Below are 22,619 nucleotides of genomic sequence, written 5' to 3'. Positions count from 1 at the left end.
TATATATATATATATATATATATATATATATATATATATATATATATATATATATATATATATATAATGTATTGTTCTTATAATATTTTTAAAATTGTCAATGTTATGGGAGAAATATATCTTCCTGGAGTTCATATGGAAGGTAAATGACACCAAAATAAATCTACTCCAATGGAGAAATCACAGACATAAGAAAAAAAATCTAAGTTTTATCATTGTGCTTTAATATAATTTCTTAGAGAAAAAAAGTAAACCAGAATCCATTTTAGGATTCTAACAAGGCCTTTTATAGACAAAATTCCATCAGTGACAGGGAAATTAGGGTTAGAGTTAGAGATGGAATTAGAGTTGGAGAAGAAATCATATTATATTCCTCTTAGATCATAAAGATTAAAGAAAAGACAGGTTCATACCCTTGATTCCTTCAATATCATAAAAATTGAAAAACATCATTGATCTGAGTTGGAACCTCATACATCCTTCATGGAAATAAACCTAGTTAAACAGATTCTTTTTTAAACCCTTACCTTCTGTCTTAGAGAAAGAATGACCTTTAGTTCTAAATAATAAAAATTAATAAAAGGAAATAATTTTTAAAAAATTTCCATCGCATCAGGAAAAGCAAAGGGAATAGAATATTTTAGTTTAATTGTATTTTCTAGTTAATTGTTTATTAAGGAAAACCCTCTTTCTCTCATCCTTTACAGCAGTAGTCTTTCTAAAGTGTAGAAGCATCATATACAAGTCAAATATAAAAAAAAGTTTTTAAGAACCACTTGAATTACACAAAGCAAGTAATCATTACAATTTCTTTGAGATTCAGACATCCTTTGCCAACTTTGTGAGAATTTTTTAAGGTCTTTTAACCAAAGATAGGGCTGTCAATTGTATTTTCTGTTTTTTTTTCCATTTTACCCAGTAGCTAAAAGGATTCACTTTTTAAAACTGAAATTTCACAGTTCTATCTAATATGCTTTATTTACTGAAATCATTCTTTGTATAAAGGTTGTTGATGGATTTTGTCAGCATTAAAAATTTAATCACTTTTTACTTCACCTGGTAATTACAAAACAGGAGAAAATTCATTTTTAAAATAAAATCTCATTCTGCAAATTTCAACAGATCTACTTTATAATAATACTTTATAGGCCTAAAAGAATATTATACAAATAAAAAATATTGGTTGTAATGAACTAGTAATTAATATGATTAATTCACCTTTTGATTAAGTGACTTCTGGATTTAGTAAATAAAGATCAATCAGGGCTTCTGTTTAAATATTTAATCACTAAGAATGTAAGTTGTAGTTAGAAGTTGTTTTCCAGTCCCAAGATAAATTCCATATAGGCAAATTTTTTGGATTTGTAGTTGAGCATCTGAAGGTTGGAGGGCTATCTAATATGTTGGATGACAGTATCACTATTTTTAGAGGGAGGAAACAGGTATATAAAGGGAATTGAGACACTTGAACTGGAATTGAAATCCTAAATTCAATGACAACAATATAAATCCAGTGTAAATTGTGACCTTCCAGAGGCTATGAGGGAAATTACTAGCTTAGTAAAAACATACAAATATATTGAAAAAGACTTCTGAATAATAAAAAGTATCAATAATCCTTAAAATGTACGATGCACACTATTTCCAAAAAGATGTTGGAAATGGATTTATTCTCCTGGTCATACTTTGACTTACCATTGGGCATAGTCATTTGAATCCCCACTTTCCAAATGAGAAAGAACAAAGAGTAAATGAGGGAACATAGATTTAGAACAAGAGGGTACCTTAGAAGTCTAGTCTGAGGCACAGCCAAGATGGTGGCATAGTAGCAGGAAACTTTTGAATCCCATTCCAACAGGTCAGTAACAACTGATCATTACAAAGCATCTCAAAAGGATAGAAATCAAAACTGGACAAGTAAAGGGGCTCTCCCACAGGACACATTATTAAAGGTGAGCAGTGAGTGGGGACTCCCATGCAATAAGGGGACAAAACTGCACTAATCAAAGCACAAGCTGAAAACCCTTCACCCATACCACCTTCTGAGCCAGAGTTAGAGTGGAGACCCAGGCAATCTCTAAATTCTCAGGGTCTGGCTGAAAGCACCACAGACTTACCCCAAAGGGCAATGCAAAGTACTTTGATTGGTGCTTTCCAGCCCCTGCTGCCTTGACTGTGGCCAGCCATGTTCCTACCCAAGCTCCACATTTTTCAGCCTCAAGTCTTACTGCACAACAAATGAAAAATCCCCAGATAAAAACTAAATTGGAAATCCTAAAAACCAAAGGAGAAATTAATAAAATTGAAATTAAAAGAATTATTGAACTAATAAGACTAGGAGCTGGTATTTTGAAAAGAAAACAATTAAAATAGATAAAGTATTGCTTAATTTAATTTAGAAAAAGAAAGAAGAGAACCACATAACCAGTATCATTAATGAAAAGAGCGATCTTACCTCTAATAAAGAACAAATTAAGGCAATTATTAAGAGCTATTTTGCCCAATTGTATGACAGTAAATATGGCAATCTAGATGAAATGGATGAATATTTATAAAAATATAAGGTGCCTAAGTTAACAGAAGAGGAAATAGAATACTTAATTAATCTCATATCAGAAAAAGAAATTGAACAAGCCATCAAATAACTCCCTAAGGAAAAAACCACCAGGGCCAGATGGATTCACAAGTGAATTCTATCAAACATTTAAAGATCAATTATCCTAATACTCTACAAACTATATGACAAAATAGACAAAGAAGGAATCTTACCAAATTCTTTTTATGGTACCATATTTGTATGGTACTGATTCCCAAGCCAGGAAAACCAAAAACAGAGAAGGAAAACTATAGACCAATGTTCTTAATGAACATAGACGTAAAAATATTAAATAAAATACTAACTAAAAGGTTACAGCAAGTTATAACAAGGATTATTCACTGTGACCAGGTTGATTTATACCAGGAATTCAAGGATAGTTTAATATTAGGAAAATCATCCACATAGTTGACCACATCATGATAATCTCAATAGATGCAGAAAAACCCTTTAACAAAATACAACATCCATTCCTATTGAAAACACTAGAAAACAGGACTAAAAGGGCCTTTCCTTAAAATAACAAACATTATTTATTTAAAACCATCAGCAAATATCATCTGCAATAGGGATAATTTAGATACCTTCCCAATAAGATCAGGAGTAAAGCAGGGATGCCCATTATCACCACTACTATTTAATATTGTACTAGAAATATTACCAATAGCAATTAGAGAAGAAAATGAAATTGAAAGGATCAAGGTAGGCAATGAGGAAACTAAACTATCACTCTTTGCAGATGACATGATCGTATACCTAGAAAATCCAAGAAAATCAAATAAAAAGCTAGTAAAAATCATCAATAACTTTAGCAAAGTTGCATGGTACAAAATAAACCCACATAAATCATCAGCATTCTTATATGTTTCTAACAAAACTCAGTTTTTTTAAATCACTCTAGACATATAAAATATTTAGGAATCAATCTGCCAAGACAAATACAGGAATTCTATGAACACAACTATAAAACACTTTTCACACGATTAAAACTAGATATAAACAATTGTAAAAACATTAATTGCTCCTGGTTAGGATGAGCTAATAAAATAAAATTTACAATCCTACTTAATTAATTTACTTATTCAGTGCCATACCTATCAAACCAAAAGAAACTTTTTTGTAGAATTAGAAAAAATATCATCTAGAAGAACAAAATATCAAAAATATCAAGGGAACTAATGGGAAAAAATGTGGAGGGAGGCCTAGCATTACTAGATCTTAAACTATACTATAAAGCCATGATCATCAAAACTACATGGTACTGGCTTAGAGATAGAAGGGTGGATCAATGAAATAGATTTGGGATAAATGACAGTAGCAAGATAGTGTACAATAAGCCCAAAAGATCTCAGCTTTTGGGACAAGACCCCGCCTTTTGACAAAAACTACTGGGAGAGTTGGAAAATGGTATGGGAGAAATTAAGTTTAAATCAACATCTTACACCCTATATGCCAAGAGTAATTCAGAATGGGTAAATGTCCCAAATATAAAGAAGGAAATCATAAAAAAAATTAGGTGAACATAGAATAGCATACCTGTCAGATCTATGGGAAAGGAAGGAATTTAAGACCAAGCAGGAGATAGGAAAAATTACAAAATATAAAATAAATCATTTTGATTATATTAAAAGATTTCTGCACAAACAAAATCAATGTAACCAAAATTAGAAGGGAAGCAACAAATTTGGAAAACATGTTTATAACAAAAACCTCTGACAAAAAAGATCTCACTTAGGTTCATAAGGAGCTAAGTCAATTGTACAAAAAAAAATTAAGCCATTCCCCAGTTGCCACATGATTAAGGAATATGAACCGGCAGTTTTCAGATAAAGAAATCAAAACTATCAATAAACACATGAAACAGTGTTACAAATCCCTCCTAATTAGAGAAATGCAAATCAAAACAATGCTGAGGTACCACTTCACATCTAGAAAATTGGCCAATATGACAGTAAAGGAAAATAATAAATGTTGGGGGGGGGGTGGCAAAATTGGGACACTAATGCATTGCTGGTGGAATTGTGAATTAATCCAACCATTCTGGAAGATAATGTGAAATTATGCACAAAGGACTTTAAAAGAATTCATACCCTTTGATCCAACAATACCACTACTAGGTTTTTACCCCAAAGAGATAATAAGGAAAAATACTTGTACAAAGTTATTCATAGCTGTATTCTTTGTGGTGGCAAAAAACTGGAAAATGAAGAGTTGTCCCTAGATTGGGGAATGGCTATGGTATATGATGATGATGGAATACTATTGTGCTAAATAAATGATGATCTAGAGTATTTTAATATTAACTTGAAAAACCTCAATGAACTGATGTAGAGTAAAATTAGCAGAACCATGAGAACATTGTACCCAGAATGTAAAACATTGTGGAGCGATCCGGTGTAATTGACTTTACTTCAAATAGCAAGCCAGGGCACTCCTGAAGGACTTATAGGAACGAATTCTAACCACATTGAGAGAAAGAACTATGGAAGTAGAAATACAAAAGCAAAATATATGACATTACTTATCACATGTACATATGAGTATGTGATTTGGGACTTTGGCTTAAAAAAATTGCTCTATAGCAAAAATGAATAATATGGAAATAGCTATCAAGTGGAAACATTTGTACAACCTAGTGGAATTGCTTATTGGCTCTGTGAGGGGGAGGGAAGAGGGGAGATAAAGTAAATGAATCCTGTAAACATGGAAATATATTTTAAAACTAAAAATTTTTTAAAAATAATTCATCTGGTCTAAACTCCTCATATCATGGATGAAAAAGCTGAGAACCACAGAATAAGAGGCATGTCGAAAGTGGGGTAAAAATTATAGGGGGATTTGAACCCAAGTTCTCTGACTATAAATTTAGGGCTCTTTCCACTGTATTGTGTTTCCTCCCACTAAGATGACTTCTAGTTATTTTGTCTATTTGAAGAGTAACTTTACCATGCATTGGACTACACAGAGTTGAGGAATAACTATGTAATCTATTCCAATATCCAGAAATTGAGAGAGGAGATAGAGTCCAACAGGTGCTAGGGAGAGTTTCCAATTACTTGGTAGAAGAAAAATAGTAGAAGAGTATACCTGTTTTCCTGCTCAACTAGTGGAAGAAAGAAATACCCTCAGGAAATCTGTATATTTAAGCCTCATCTGCCACTTCCAGTCCATTTCAAACAACCAGAAGATTACTTGATGTCTATTAGGACAAGGTTCCTCTGCAATAAGGCTTCTAATCCCATTTCTCCTCATTTTGCCCACTAGTGTCAAAAAAATCAAATTTAACCCTTCTTTCACGTGATAGTCCTTCAAAAACTTGAAGTGACTTGCCTAAAATCACATGGTTAAGTCACAGATCACAAAGAGTTGCATTACTTTGCTCATTTCAACACACTTAATGTTAATGTCGTAGAGTTGATTCTTTCTCACTTAATGGCCTTTAAGATTCCTTCTGACTCTGAGAGTTATGATTCTGAAAGATAATGAGAGATTTTCATTATTATAGTATTCAAAACAGTAAGATACTTTAGTGTTCATGTAGCCAATTAATCAAGAAGAATTTATTAATTGTTTTCTGTATGCCAGGCATTACAGTAAGCACTATACTACAAAGATATTAAAAAAGTTAAAACACAATCTCAAGTAACTCAGTCTAATAGGGAGACAAGAAAATAACTGTGTGCAAATAAGATAAACAGAATGATTTGGAAATACCCAACAAAGAGAAGAGAATATCAAGGAGAAGGTTATTCATAGTGTCAAAGGATGCATTCCAACTCCCTCATTTTAAAATGAAGAAACTGAGGTTTAGAGAAATGAAGTTATTTGCCTGAAATCACATAGATTGTAAATGATTGAATCTGTAAATATCTTAGGACATAACTTTTTTTTAACCAAATGACATCAGGTTATTTTCATAAACATTTTTCCTTTCATGAGTTCAGAAATAATTCTGTTAATTGACTTTTAACTGACTGGATTTATGCTATTATATTATAGCCTAATAAAATGCTACTAAAATTAAGATTAAGGTAGCTAAACATTAATAATGTGAAGTTCATGATTACTTCCATTTTTTGGTGGGGATGGAACTAATAGCAAAAATTCTTCTTTGAAGTGAATTTTCCAGGGTTCCTTGATCTGGGCTTAGTGTATGCCTTAATTAATTGGTGGATGACAATAGTGATGGACTTGGAAAGAAGCCTGGGATAGCTAGACTGAAATCTGGAAGATTCTCCTGTTTGATTTCATCACCACTTGCATATTTCCAATTTGCAATATATTCTGCCAGCTTTGATTAAAAATCGAATGGCTTGGGGAGTTGTGGACAGGAATTCCTGATTTTTTCATGCAGCACTTTAGAGGAGCTGTTTCCAATTGCTGTTTGACAGCATCGGTGACTGTAGCAACTCTAATCCTTTTCAGTTCAGATGAATTCAGCTGGCTTGCATATGCAGCCTGTTTTCCATAGCAGTGGCAAAACTGGCTGTGAAATCAGCTTATTCTTCCAAAGCTGTAAAGCCTCCTTTTAAAAAGAATGCTATCTGCTATTTGCAAATGCTATTTGCAGTACAAAAAGGGGAAATCTCTTAGAGGAGAAGCTAGCCCATTGTTTCAACAAATGCACTTAATGTACTTTCAGCCTACAAATACTATGGTGACTAGACTATTACATAATTTAAAACTGGAACCCAAATAATTCTTTGGCTACCTAGTACAAAAATGTTCTTATTCCTTGAAGTAGAGAATGAGAGAATATTTGCCAGTAAGCTTCTTGAGGACAGAAATTATGTCATATATCTTGGTGTCTAGGCTAGTACTGTCCTGGAAGTAGGTGCCCAATAAATATTTGTTGATCAAGTGACCAATAAATAATTTAAAGAAAAATTCCATACAATGTTGGATATAATGCTGTCATAATTTGTTTTTAATTTGAGAATTTTAATAGGTATGAATATAGTATTTCTACTACTTTCACTATAAAGAATAGATTCCATTTCTTAAAACAGCATTTTATGTTTCAATTTTATTTTTGCATGGTAAATTTATTTTGTAAACATAATTTAATGAGAACCTCCATTTATTCTTAATCCTTTGAATAATGATGGTAATTTTAAACTATTTTGGACAATTGACCTATACATAGAAGTGACTGCAAGCTGTATAAGTTCTTAAGGGATGCCATTGTAGTTATTATGACATTATAACATTAATTTTTATTAGCATAATTAGTTATTAACTTACATTGTATTTCAGGAAGAATCATAAAGGATGTCCTAAAAGTTTTAATGCTGTTTTATGCTTTAATAGCTCATCTTTTAAATGTCTGAGAAGGTAAAGTAGAATAGGGCGCATTGAGGTATAAAGGGTTCAAAACCAAGCTCTACTTATTAAGCTCTGTGTTGGTGATAATAATCATAATAATAAAAATAAATCCCTATAGTTCAGTACTGGGGATGGAAGTGGGAGACAGAAACAAAACAAAAACATCAAGAAGCAAACTCAAGATTAAAATAGAGAATAAATTCTGAGTGCACCAGGAAGATTCCTGGACTGACTTTTTAAAAGACCATGAATAGGAGTGGGCAGCCAGGGCAGAGCCAGTGCCACCACGACCATGAGGCTGGCCAACATCCTGCTTATGGGTACACCAGGGGTTGGAAAGACCACACTCGGTAAAGAACTTGCATCAAGAACAGGACTGAAATATGTTAATGTGGGTGATTTAGCACAAGAAAGACAGTTATGTGATGACTTTGATAAAGAATACAAATGTCCCGTTTTGGATGAAGACAGAGTAGTTGATGAGTTAGAAAATAAAATGAAAGAAGGTGGAGTTATTGTTGATTACCATGGCTGTGACTTCTTCCCTGAACGATGGTTTCATATAGTTTTTGTCCTTCAAACAGATAATTCTGTATTATATACAAGACTTGAAAAGAGGGGATACAGTGAAAAGAAACTACAGGACAATATTCAGTATGAAATTTTCCAAATTCTTTATGAAGAAGCCATGGACTCCTACAAGCCTGAAATAGTACACTGGGCTACTCAGCAATGTACCAGAAGAACTAGAGAGTAATTTAGATCAGATAATTAAATGGATTGAAGAGTGGATAAAAGATAATAATTGAACCTTGAGGGGAAAGCATGGATTCTTAAGGCTTTCCACATAATAGTTAAAGATTTTCTTGATGATCTCTCCTCCCTATAGAATAGAAATTAAGACAACATACACCCGATTTTGCTATCCAAGATTGCGTTGTAGAAATAACAGGTGAGCAAAATATAAGGTTGAGTTATGGCTGAATTAATTTTTTTCTCCATAAGAAAACTGAAAATCCTGAAATAAATGAATACGGTATTAAAGACTTAGTTTAAGAATTAAGTTTAGGAAATACCCAGCAGTCTCATTTAATTTGGTAAACTGCTAAAGAGTAAGTAAATTTGAGAAAATGGGTGAAAATCTTTACTTAACATGCAAAAGAAAATGAAGGTGAAGAGGAACTGCTGCTGACTTAAAAGTAAAAAAAAAAGTCTAAGAATAAAGCTATAAACATTACATATTAAGAGGCAGCTAGGTGGCACCATGGATGGAGTGCCAGGCTTGAAGTTCAAATCTAGCTTCAGACATTTCCTTGCTGTGTGACTCTGGGCAAGTCACTTAACCCCAATTGCCTTGCCCTTCTGTCTTGGAGTCTTACTAAGACAGAAAGTAAGGTGTTTTTTTGTTTTTTGCTTTTAAATGACATTAAATGTTCTGTTAGTGAACTGCTGGGGTTTTTTATTTTTTTTAGTCTTGGAAGTTGGGTAAAATGAGGATAGTCACAAAGTAAATGGTGAGATTTTTGAGAAAATAGCATTTAATTTTTTTTTTTTAAGTATAAGAGTTTTACTGAGCTCTTTTGCCTATAAAGTCACTGCTGATCCTAGCACTGATATTTGTCTCTTTGGAAGAGTAAGCCAATCACATTTTCCATATATAAACAGGAAATAGCATAATTCTTCTGTGCACCCATGGAAACTGTAAATATTAATTTATTGATCGACTAATTTCAATCTTGCTAAATTCCATGAAAATTCATGTGATAATGCTTTGCTACCTTATAGGTGGTGGTAATTAGATAAAATTTTAACATATAAAGATTGTGTATTTATGAAGATGTGTTTAATATTTTTTAAAAAAGACCATGAATAGACTTTTAATGAATGCCAGGGACTGTGCTGACCCACCAATTTGTTTAGTGTCTCAGCCTATTTGCTTATTTCTTAAATAGAAATCATATCTGGGTTATGTTCTTTACAATATCTGTTTGAACAAAGTACATTGTAAATCACAAAGCATTTGTGCTATTAGGAGTCCAAGTGAAAAATATTTCCAAGAGGAGTTGGAAAAATATAAAATGTGCTTTTATATTTTCATTAATTTATCATTTCTTAATCCAGTTAGAGGAATGGGAAAGAATATTAATAGGAATGCTTAATACTTATAAATAATTAATGTAGATTATAGCATATTACTATGTTATTAAATATTATGTTAACTGTTATATTATGTCTTATAATATTGTACCATAATATTATATTTCTCATAATTTCTTACAAAATAATGTAATATAATCAATTAGCTACTATTTGTAGCAATTCAATTCAGTTCAGTATTTTTAAAGTACCTACTCTTCAAGGATCTGTACTAAGGGTTTCATAACTTATAGTCAGTTGTGGATAATTCAACTGATATATAGATAAGGAAATATAGGGGGCAGTTTTGAGGAGGGAGAAGTAATAACAGCTTTGGAGATTGAAGGTTTAATGAAGGAAGTGGCATCTACGCTAAACTGTGAAGGAAGAGAATGTTTATGAAAAGCAGAAATGTAATTAAATTCAACAAGGAAGAGAGATGTGCATTAGGACCTAGAGTAGCTTAGATCCCTCACAAATACCCCAATAAAACTAAAAATGTACCAGAAATGCCAATTATTTTTTAAAAACAAAATAGTTGTAAGCTCTTTCACACCTGTAGAAAAAGACTACTACAATCTTGCACAAGCTATAGATGCATACCAAGAGGGTGGATAGAAGGCAAAATAGGCAAGTAGCCATAGCAGAAGATAGGACCAGTCCAGTGTAATAGATAATATTGGAGGGCATATTTGATGGATAAATGATAACTAATAGATCATGTAGTTATCTTCTTTTGCCTACTCTCCTCCCTTTTATACCTCCCTTCCTCCCTCTTCTAATCTCCCTTCCTCCCCTCTTTTTCCCTTTAGTTTCCCCTTCCCCCTTCTTCAGCCTCCTTCTAAGTTACTCAGGGTGAGCTATGATGTTTCACAGGAAATACTCCTTTCTCTTCTTTATCTCAAGTAAGGGTTTATTGTGGAAAACAGGAAAAGATCAAGGATGGAGGTAAGAGGGGTGGAGGTTTCCCTATTATCTACAGTGAATCTTAGGTTGGAGGATATTGAGAAAAATGGTAATTCAGTCACTACCATGAAACAGAGCTAGTCAGAGAGACGTAGATAGACTATTGTCCTTCTTCTTCTGCCTTCAAATCAGCCAGGCTACCTCCAACTTGATTATCCTAAGTCCCAGAGATAAACCCAGCTTCTTCCTTCAAAGTCAGTACCATCAGCCAAAAGCCTAGAAACACCATCAGCAGTTGGCTCTTGCCTTCAACTGTTTCCTGGTCACATTCCAAATGGAATTTTCCTTTGATTGACAGCTGATCAATCTTCAGCTTCCTGTCTTACTTCTTGTCCTTTTTGCATGCCTTATAATTTCTCTCCTCCATACTCCTCCCTTTTTGTCTTTTTAAAAATGCACCCAGCATTTTTTAACGATACTTCCCTTGTGGATATATTTTGTTATATTTCTAACTATCTAATTCTTAACCCTGATTAAATATCCCTTTACCCTCCCAAAATAATAAATCCTAAACTTGTCTTAGCTTTTCTGTCTATCCAGTTCTATGCTAAGTTTTGGGTATAGGAAAAATGGTTTAGGTAATAGGGATTTATATAAAATATAGTTTTGACATAATAACAAATCATGGAACAATTCTTTAGATAATCCCAACAATTTCAACATCATTTTGAATATGCAACTGTCTTATCTCCTAATGTCTATAATTCAACTAAGTAAAATTTCCTATTACTATCAATTGCTAACCTAGAATTATAATATAATCTAACTTCTATACCTAAATAGTTTTTTATGTCTGTCCCTACTCCCCTAAGATTTTGAACAAATTTTCTAAGCTGTCCCTATAGTTAGTTATTAGAATATTAATAAATTATTCGAATATAGTTTGTTAGTACATTAGTATTTAAATGTATACATAGGTTGTATTACAGATTTACATATATACATCCATAATACATTGTTCTAGATTTCTGTGTAAACTCATGCAGATAAGAAATCTTTGTCTGAGTTATCCATAGAAATTTACCTATCAGTGTGACTTTTGTGTTTTGCAACTATGCATATGTTGTATACTTACCCATTCCATGAGATATCTTCCAACATTATATTTTAGTGTAGTATGTGTATGTGTATATGTGATGTTAACATGTACATAGCATTCTTACATAACCACATGATCATAAGTCCAAACTTTCAAAATTCTTCCATGTCCTTTGATGTTGATTGTAGAAACTCTGTGTGTTCAGTTCTCTGTCATCTGGTCAGCATGCCACTCTTGACTGATGTCGCTCTTGATTGTAGTCCTGTGTTCTTTAATTCAGGAACAAACTGGAACAATCAGGAACATTGAAATTTTTATTTTGCATGGAAGTAAGCTATGACTTATTCATGAGTATCTGTCAGAATTCATTAGTTATTCTTCATGTGTGGAAGTAAGCATTACATATGTTCATCTTCATGAGTGGAAGTAAGCATTATATGTGTTCATCTTCATGAGTGGAAGTAAGCTTTACATATGTTCATCTTCATGGGTGGGTATAAGCATAATAGTATAAGTTTGTAGAATTATGTAAAGAATATGAATTTGAAGTTTTCTTATCTTTTTGCTGTTTGAATTTTTTCACAAGGAGATTTATTGTATATTGTCTTTAGTTATGTCTGGGAGATAGAATTTGGATATAATGTATTTTGTTTGGTCATGGAGTTATGTATTCATTTGAAATCATTTTGTTTCTTTGTTGTTGCTATTGTTGGCAGAGACTTTGTATAGAATATGTAGAGACTTTTCTTTGGAGTTAAATTTTAAATGCATGTTTTCCTTTTGTCTGTGTTACTGGCTGTATTTCTTTCTGGGGTCTATTTGCTTCAGGGGTGCTTTTCTGTTATCATTTTAATGTGTGCAATGCTCTCTTGTCTGTACTATCTGTTGATATGTACACTTATGTGTGCTTTCCTTTGTTTTCCATAGGGACTGTTATTTATTGTTGATTATTTTCCTAGGGCTACTCATGTTGCTTCTCATGACTAAGGCTTTTTTTTTTCTTAGATGTCATTTGTATGTATCTTAATTGATGACATGATCACATTGTTGTTTCTTGTGAGGTATTTGAAACTATGAGGTAATATCTTTATGGTATACCCTCCCTCTCTTCCTTCCCCTGGTAGAGATTGTTTAGGGTGAAGGTTGAGAGATATGGATAATCTGTTTCAGTTCTCAACTATAACTTGATGTTAAAGTCTTTGAAAACAAATTCATCCAATGTGAATCTATGCTTCCATAGCATTCTAGGTGTTTGTGTCTGTCATTGTTATGAAGTTGGAGTTTTCTGCTACAAGCTTAGGAGTGTTCTTGTTGTTGTTAAATCACTTAGTTGTTCTTTTGCTGGAATATTTTCTTTTTTACCAAAGACTAGTCTTCAATTTCATAAGGTTTTGTGTAGTATGTTACCCTATGGAACTCCAACTAATCTTAGTTTCACTCTTACTGCATTAATTGTATTTGTCATGTTTTTTTTTAAGTTAGAGAATAGATATGAAATTGTATATCTATCTCTCCTCCTCCAGTTCTAAATATGTTCCTTGATATCCTCCTTCCCATTCAAAATCCATATCTGTACAAGCCATGTAATTCAACTTCTCTATAAAGTCATCTTCTTATCAACCCCTAATCTTGCATGAAGTTCTTCTAATGGTATACAACTTGTTCGGTGCCCAAAGAACATCTCATCATCATAATCTTGGTAAGATTTTGATTGTACTTTTTTCAGGTATTCAATTTTCTCACTTTCTCACTTTCATCCCCTTCTTTGTCTACCTCTTCATAAAGCTTATAAAATTGGTAAGGCATTTGTTCTAAATCATCTTGGTCCATTATTATTACACCCTGTGGAATTTCTTCTGACTGTATCTGATTCTGACTCACTGAAATCAGTAATCCTTAAGTTATTCATTGGATTTTGTTCAATGCCATGTAAACTTGTGTCAGATGTTGTTAACTCTGGCTTTGTGTGTTGAGCTCAGCCTATGTCACAAGCTTTTATATTTCCCAAGTCAGTTTCTGGTTGTTTCTCATTGCTAAGATGTAGATTTTTGTCTTGAGTTGGTAAACTTGATGGTATGGGGTTAGTTTCTTCTTGCAGATATTCAATGCCATTATTAATATTTATAGATCCAACTCTATCATCAGCTAGAAGGTTTTGTTCATTTACTCTCTCTTTTGCCTGTGTAGAGATAGAAATCTATCCCTCTGTGATGTTATTTTCTTCTGGGAATGAGTTTAGTACATCTGCATTTTCTCCTGCATCAGTAGGATGTGTGCCTTCATTCTTTCCCACAATACTACATACATATGTTTCTGGCTGTGTAGCTAAGGTGTTTATAGTTACTGAGTCACTGTTCATTTCTTTGCTACCCTCTACCAGCTGTACATTTGGATCAGTTAACTCTTTTTGATTTAAATTATTTCCTATGAAATCTTCATATGAGGTTCTATTCTCATATAAGTTTATCTAGCCAACCTCCCCTCTGCCACATAGAATGTTGGCTTCAAGTTTGCCATTTGAATCCTTGGTTGTTCTTTCAGTTACTAAGACTTCCATTCCATTCCTCTTTTCAAATTCAACTGTCATGTCACCTTCATTACTTTGAATAGGATTATTGTTTTCAAATGTAATGTCAGCTTCATTTTCAGTAAATTTTGTATTATCTAAATCAGTCATTGCTGCATGGAAAGTTTCAGCTTCAGGATTCAAATTAGATGTTGTTGTTTTTTTTTTCCTAAGGGTATCTGTGCCATATAGCTATTTGAAGAATTAACTGAGTTTGGTGGGATGTCATGCAATTCTGTGAATGATTTCTAAGTATTTACATCTTTAGTAACAGTAACCTGTAGGGAATTGAAATTTTGTTTCTCTGTATCTTTCACTAATTCCTGCTTGAGTTTTTGTGACTTTATCTGTCTTTTCCTTTTACACAATTCAATCTCTGTACCCACTCTGCACTGAAAAAAAGTTCTCCAAGAATGTTTTGACTTGATTTGGACTTTTTCCCTGTATGGTTACTGTACATTCTTTCTCTAAGTCTCATCTCTTTTGCTCTTTGAGAAATGATTTCTTTAACTTCTGCATCTAGCTGTTTTACTTGTCTCTGCCTGTCTCTTGATTTATTGTATTTGCTATCACTCACAGATTCACTTTCTTGTATTGAATTTTCACCATTTTTTCTATGTTTTCTATTAATTCTAGCAGTCTCTTTTTCACTATTTCTTCTATCTCCATGTACCAAACTACATACATTATAGGCCTGGCTTCATAATTCTTTCCTAACCATGTCTGAATATTTAGGTTTGGCTCCTGATTTAATAGCCTGTTGCATTTCCTGTAAATCAGTTGCCTGTGGGGTGGATTTTAGATTACAATGAGAACAGCAAGTGAAATTTTGCTTTCTGTATCTAGCTTGTGTTATTTTGTTGTTATTTACTTCATATTTCTTTTTCAGAAAACAGTCTTTTATCAGGTGTCCTTTCTTATGACAGAGTTTCTCTCTGTACTGTTTTTGGTTTATAAGTAGGTTTTGTGTAAGTTCTAATAGCATTCAGTTTCTTGATTTCCTCAATCTCCTTTTTTCTTAAAATTTTCTCTGGTACCTCTAAGTTTTCCTTTAAATCTTGCATTTGTTTACTTTGCTCTGAATAATTTTCATGAAGGTAACTGGCAGTTTCACGTAATTCAATCAGACTCACAGTATCATACTTTGGGAAGTAATGTTTAAAATTTTTTTTCAAGTGAGATATGCATCCTTTCTAAAACTGTCTTCTCACGTGGTTTATAGACTCCTCATTATTTGCCTCTAAACCCATAATTGATTCAGCTATTTCAGAGAGACGATCTATAAATGAAGCTGGATGTTCCCCTTTATTTGGATGAGTTTGTCAAATCTTGCCCATGCATTAGGCTTTGAACAACAGAGCTTAATAGCTTGGAGCAAGTCTTCCCTACATTTCCTTAAGTAGGTCATGCTTGTAGGATTTGCAAAATCAAGGTCTTCCTTTTGCTCCTCAGTGGGCCAACTAGTCAGGTTGTTTTCTGACCTGGTCTTTTCAATGAATGGCGATGCTCATAGGGACTAAACAGTTCAGATGAGAGATTCCACATCTTGGAAGTCTGGGTCAAAGATCCAGAAAGCACCTTTGAGTCACCTTGGATAGGGCCCACACCTGCAGGCAACAGGGCTCATTGCCTAGCAAAGGCTGCAGCCAACTCATCATAAGCCACTATAGGAGTCAGACACAGACCAGTGCCCAGTTAAGGTCTAAATGATCCATTCTTAAAACAGACCCCAGGTGGCTTGGACCCGAACCATAGAGCAGACAAGACCACAGCAGTGCAAGTTCCATCAGCAGGGGAATGGGCCAATGTAACACCGGTAAAGCAAAGTACCTTCGGTCTTGCTGGAGGCCTGCCACTAGCACTGTCAGCATTTGATTAGAAGTATGACAAGGGCCCACACCAGCTCTATGTATGGAACTTCTCAAGAAAAAGGAGCCAAGATCAAAATCTGAGTTAAGGAGACAAGAAAATAGCCCAACAAAGGAGTTCTTACAGAACACACATCCTAGTCTTCACCACCATGTCCAGGTCCAACCAGAGCCTGCCCATACCATACAGTCCAAGAGTGCAGGAGGAGTCTGATCCACCTATAAAGTCCTACTCCAGAAACTAAGGTTGAAGATATAAGTAATCAGAAGAAACATGCTGAACACAAGAAATACTATGGACTGAGAAATGGCAAAGAGGCAAATTCAGAAGAGAGTAGCCCAGCAATAAGCCCAAGCAGAGCCTTATAGAAAAGAATGTTAATTCAGCCAAACAAGTGTTCATTGAGGACCTCTACTATGTAAGGAACTGTCCCAGGGAACTGGGGATACAAAGACAAACTGTAAAATAGCTCTTGTCTTTGAAGAACTATTGTACTGGAAGTGAAGGAATATTTTTCAGGCTCTGAGGGATAGTGTGATTAATAACACTGATGAACTTTAATGGAGAACGTAAGGAATGTCTGTTGGATCAGTTTTGCATGAATAGAAATAATAGGAAATAAATCTGGAAAGAGAGAAAGAAGTCAGATTGTGGAGAGATGGAGAAGGGTAGCTTTAAACACCAGGTAGACATTAGCATTTTGCCAGAGGCAGAAGAAAACTACTGAAAATATTTGAGCAAGGAAGTAAAATGGTCTGCTCTATACCTTAGGAAAATTATCCTAGAAGTCATGTTGAGAGTGAATTGTAGAGGAAAAACTCAGGAATCTGGGGAAAAAACCCTATTCCAATGAAGAAGTGATGAATGTTTGATAAAGGGTGGTGATCCTGAGATTAGGATAAAAAAGAGGACCGATATAAAACATGGAGCTAGAATCCACATGTGGGGAGAGGTGAGAAAAAGGAAAGAGACAAGGATAACTTTATGGTTGGAAACTTGGTACCTAGGAGAATGTTGGGAAACTCAACAAATAAAGAAGGTGGAAGGAATCATAGGGATAAAATGGAGACAGTTTTATTCTATACCTTTTGTGTTTGATATGCCAAAAGAAATATCTAAGTGAAGATGGCCAGCTCATTACCTGGCACTATAGGACCCAGGATCTTGAAAGAAATTAGAACAAAATGAATAGATTTGGAGGATATCTGTATTTGGCAAAGTCAGTAGTATTCTCATTTTAGAGTTATGAATATAAAGGTATAGAATGGCAACCCTGATATTAAGCAAAAAAAAGAACATTTCTATTAAAAAATGAGTTAACAAATAAGTTAATGTTTAAGATATTTTATAAAATAAACTAAAATTAGATTAATCCAAAATAATACCTTATTTAATTTTTTAAGTGATATCGGCCTGCTCAGATCCATCATTTTGACATAAAGGTGACCCTCGATTCTTGAAGGTTAAGACAGTGGAATATAAGTTCTTTCAAGGTATGCCATTCTGTAAAGTTTGAATATGGTACTGGCAACAAATTAACTCGGTTTTTGAAGAAAAAGCCCACCTAAATGCAGAAAGGTTCACCACCAGTAATCTAGCTTCTTGATGATGAAACAAAATAAAATGGAAAATTGCCTTTAGACCCCTGGATGACTAGCAAAGTGGAGGCAAAGAGACAGAAGCCTGAAGAATCAGATGGCTTTTAGAGTTATATAATCTACAAACCTGACCAATTAATAGATATTCCACTGAAGGAACATTTATATAGCACTTACTATGTGCCAGGTACTGTGCTAAACACTATAATTATTATCTCATTTGATTCCTTCAACAACCCTAAGAAGTAAGTGCTATTATTATACCCCTTTTACATGTGAGGAAACTGAGGCAAACATATTTTAAGTCACAGCTTCAGATATTATCTTCACATTCTTGACAAATAAAACTAGAAAAAGGAAGCTGCAGCTTTTAAAAGGAAGGACAGCTCACAAATTCCCGTTAAAGTACCAAATAAAGTAATTAATGGATTTGTTTTTATTATCCATCCAAAAGCCACAAGACATTATTTTATGAGACATTTTGTCATTTCATATTGATAGTACCTCATGATAATATTTCAAAAAGACCACCAGGAAAGTAATTGCAGCTTATTGACCCTTTCTGGCTGAGGATGAGGAGGGAGAGAAATTTGATAACCTTAGTAAGATCCTCTAAATTAAATCATTGTGTACTTTAGTACTTCAGTGCAAAAGCAGAAATAGATGATGGTAGTGAAAGCTATATTGAAAAATATGAACCACAGGAATAAGATATAAAAGAGAACAAGGATTTGTTGATTATACAGAAGCCTTATTACTCATCATGAATTCTTCCTTTGAGAAAAGAGTGAGAAGATGCTGTATATGGTCACCACCAAATAATATCACAAAAATAAAACTAAGTTATTGTTATTAAGAGATAGAAAATTCCTCATATAAGAGTTATACTTGAGTCAGGTGTCTGTGTATATTTCTCCAACTGACTTCTTATGGCAAAGATCAAAATTAGTCCAAAGCTAGAAGAAAGAATAAAAATAAGTAAAATGTATGTTTATAATCAAAACAACCCCATCCTGAGGTATTTGAACAAAATTATGACAAGTAAGGTAGAGACTGAAGAAATACTATAGACATTGACTATAATAATTTTACATGGAAATTTGACTGATATACATGAAAAGTCATAATGAGGAAACCAAGAAACCCATAAAAATAACTTTACCAAAAAAACATTTTACTTACTTTAGCCAAGTTGGGCCTCTAACATCAAAGGCTCAAATGTAATTATAGAAGGAAAAGCAACTGGATTAGACCAAGTTTACATAAAAGAGAATCAGGTTAGAGGTGTCACAATTGTGAAGGCTTTGAGAGGTTGATTCACAAATTATCATTAGGAAGGCATGATATCAAAAGGTAGTGTTGAGGACAGCTGGGTGGCTCAGTGGATTGAGATCCAGGCCTAGAGATAGGGAGTCCTAGGTTCAAATCTGACCTCAGACACTTCCTAGCTTTGTGAACCTGTGCAAGTCACTTGACCCCCATTGCCTAGCTCTTACCACTCTTCTGCCTTAGAACCAATACACGGTATTGATTCCAAGACAGAAGGTAAGGGTTTAAAAAAATAGTGTAAATTCATTGTATGAGAGGCTACTTTTCCATCTATGTAAGAATTTTACATATTCATCAAAAGAACCCTTGATAAGAGTATTAAATTAGGAAAGAGGTAGATTTTTTACCCTAAACAACATCCATACCTTCATAAATTGACTGAAAAATGAAGGAAATAAAAGATTCCACTATGCTTATTGTTAGTTGATTATTGAAGAAAATATTTTATTGAATTAGAAACAATGTGCCTTCCATTGTATGTCAGTATTTTTCAAGATTTGTTTAAAGATATAACAATAAAGGTAAACATAAAGACCAATTAATCCTAAATTCCAGATGATGTAAAATTAGGTGATATAAGTTTGAAAAGATACTTGTCACTGCCATGAAGAAAATCCAGCACATCCTTTACAGTGAGGTCCTTTAAGATGCTACTATTTGTTGTTGGCAACTTGCTTGTTACATCAAGCCCTAGCATTATAGAACTTCTTGGAAAAATCTGTAATGTTTATTCTTTCATTCTAAGATAAACTCCAGGTAATGCTCTATAGTGTGTTTGTACATAGCCGTTTATACATTATGTCCTTAATTAAACTATGAAGTCTTTGAAAGCAAGGAGTGTTTTTTCCCTTTCCATTGTGTTCCCAGCATATAGCACACAATAGATTCTTTATAAATGCTTACTAATAAGACATCTTCTAACTACTTGAAAGTTTTCCCTCTATATTCAGGAAAAAACAAGTGGATGAAGAATATCTATTGTCCAGATTGTATTATACAGTTTGATACTTTATAGCTAACAATCTCTCTTGAAATCCATTGCTCATTTTATTGTACCAGGTTGCCTTCACAAAGAACTAAAATAAAAGATGTTAGACAAATGTATAATCAAGCAAGATGCTGTCCTGGTCATGTAAGGGATCACCAATAGACAGCTTTTTATGTATGACTATCTGTCTGTCTGTCTGTCTCTCTCTCTGTCTCTGTCTCTGTCTGTGTCTCTCTTTCAAGTCACTTAACCTGTGCCTGCTTCAGTTTCCTCAATTATATGACAAATGGGAATTATAATAGCACTTGCTTTACAAAGTTGTTATAAGGATCAAATAAGATAATATAAGTAAAATGCTTAGCACAGAACCTGGTTGACAGAAGAAGATTTATAAATGCTGATTATTATCTAAATCTATAGATATCTGTAGTTTTATATGTGATAGTACAAATGGACAAGTTGGAACCAGAACTAAAGAGGAAGAGGAACATGGAACTGAATTACCTCTAGAAAATTCCATGATCCTTTAACTTCTCCCAGAAGCAAAAGTCCATTTAAAAAAATGCCAATATTCTTCCACTATTATTGTTTGACTCAGTCATGGAACAAAATGTCTTTAAAGAATCAAAATGAGTATCACCAATGGAGAGGGGCAGAGTAACTTTGAACAGACTGTAACACATAAGACTGAAGCATTATGGGAGGGTAGATGTAGAGCTCGAAGAGACTTTACAGACTATCTATCTAGTCCAATCCCCCTTTTTAAAATGAGTAACTGAGAACAGGAAGGGTGAAATAAATTACCCAAGGTCTCATAGCAGAATATTGTCCACCATTTTTACTCTGATTTGAAATCCATTGCTCATTTTATTGTAACAGGTTGCCTTTACAAAGAACTAAAATAAAAGATGTTAGACAAATGTATAATCAAGCAAGATGCTGTCCTGGTCATGTAAGGGATCACCAATAGACAGCTTTTTATTGCACTGATAACCTCTTTATGTCAGCAAAGTAAGGAAAGATTCCAGAACATTGGTGAGAGGTCCTGTGGTGAACTCATGTATGAACATAGACAAAGGCTACACAAAATGAGCAAGCATTTCTGTAGTAAAATTGCATATTTGGAGATGATATACAAATCAATGAAATCGCAAGTACAGTTTTTAATTTCAAATCAATAAAAGTTAATTCTTTTTTGGATAAAAGCTACTTTTTGTGTTCTTTCCCCCTCTTTTTATTGCATCCTGTTTGCCAATTTGCAGATATGCTTAAGCCTTTAAAATAACTTCTGAATGTCACTTTTTAACAGACTGACTTAAGAGTTTTTATACCCAGAAAGATAATAATGCAGCTGTTAGTAAAGGTAAAAATTCCTGGCTTTTAGTTCAGTATTCAGATTACAAAATTACCCAGCTTGTTTACTCTTGAGGAGACATTCATTCTTATTCAGGATAATCTTTTGTTCACAGCCTCAGATATCAATTGTTTGGTGAGAAATATAAAATCCACGATATCCAAATTTTAACTGATAGAACCCTGTGTTCTTGCTATATGCCTTTTTAAGAATCCCTTGTTTATTATTAGTCCCTTTTATTTAGTGTCTTTGAGTTTGCTAAGTAACTTCAACTTATGCTGCTTATGCTTCAACAAATGCTGTTTAGATTGGATCTATAATTGAGAATAGTATCTGATAAACCTTTTGTTAAAAATAATAATGACTTGGGTGCCTGGTGTACTTTTGAAAATTAATTGATTTGCCATTTGGGTGAGCAATGACATGTATACCTTGTAGGCAAGAACCAATGTAATTAAAAATTATAAAATAATAAAATATTAGAGCTAAGATTAGATCTACTTCTCATCATCCTTAGTTTTAGATTTGAGTCAACAAGAGTTTATAAGCTCTTAGTATAGGTGGTGCAGTACATAGAATAGCAGGACTCAAATCAGGAAGACTCATCCTCCTGAGTTCAATTCTGGCCTCAGACATTTACTGTGATACTGGGCAAGTCACTTAATCTTGTTTGCCTCAGTTTTCTCATCTATAAAAAATGAGCTGGAGAAGGAAATGGTGAAAAATTCCAGAATCTTTGCCAAGAAAATCCCAAGCTGAGTCACAAAAATTTGGACACAGCTGAAATGACTGAACAACAAATATACCATATTTAGTTTCAAATTCTGAGATAGATAGATAGATAGGTGAGAGA

The 22,619-nt window shown here is 33.6% G+C and overlaps 2 protein-coding genes across 3 annotated transcripts in view; both read left to right on the top strand.

Moving 5' to 3' along the window:
- Positions 1–22,619, top strand: part of CERS3 (ceramide synthase 3) — a 114,412-nt gene that overhangs the window by 62,165 nt on the left and 29,628 nt on the right. The gene's annotated exons all lie outside the window — the stretch shown is intronic.
- Positions 63–22,567, top strand: LOC130455837 (adenylate kinase isoenzyme 6-like). The gene has a single exon (XM_056807479.1). It carries the CDS (start codon positions 8,214–8,216, stop codon positions 8,676–8,678), a length of 465 nt encoding a protein of 154 aa, XP_056663457.1. The 5' UTR covers positions 63–8,213; the 3' UTR covers positions 8,679–22,567.

Source organism: Monodelphis domestica, chromosome 1 (genome assembly GCF_027887165.1).
Source record: "Monodelphis domestica isolate mMonDom1 chromosome 1, mMonDom1.pri, whole genome shotgun sequence".
Taxonomy (NCBI): Eukaryota; Metazoa; Chordata; class Mammalia; order Didelphimorphia; family Didelphidae; genus Monodelphis; species Monodelphis domestica.
The sequence above is the reverse complement of the archived record's forward strand: the minus strand, read 5'-3'. Positions and strand labels throughout refer to the sequence as shown.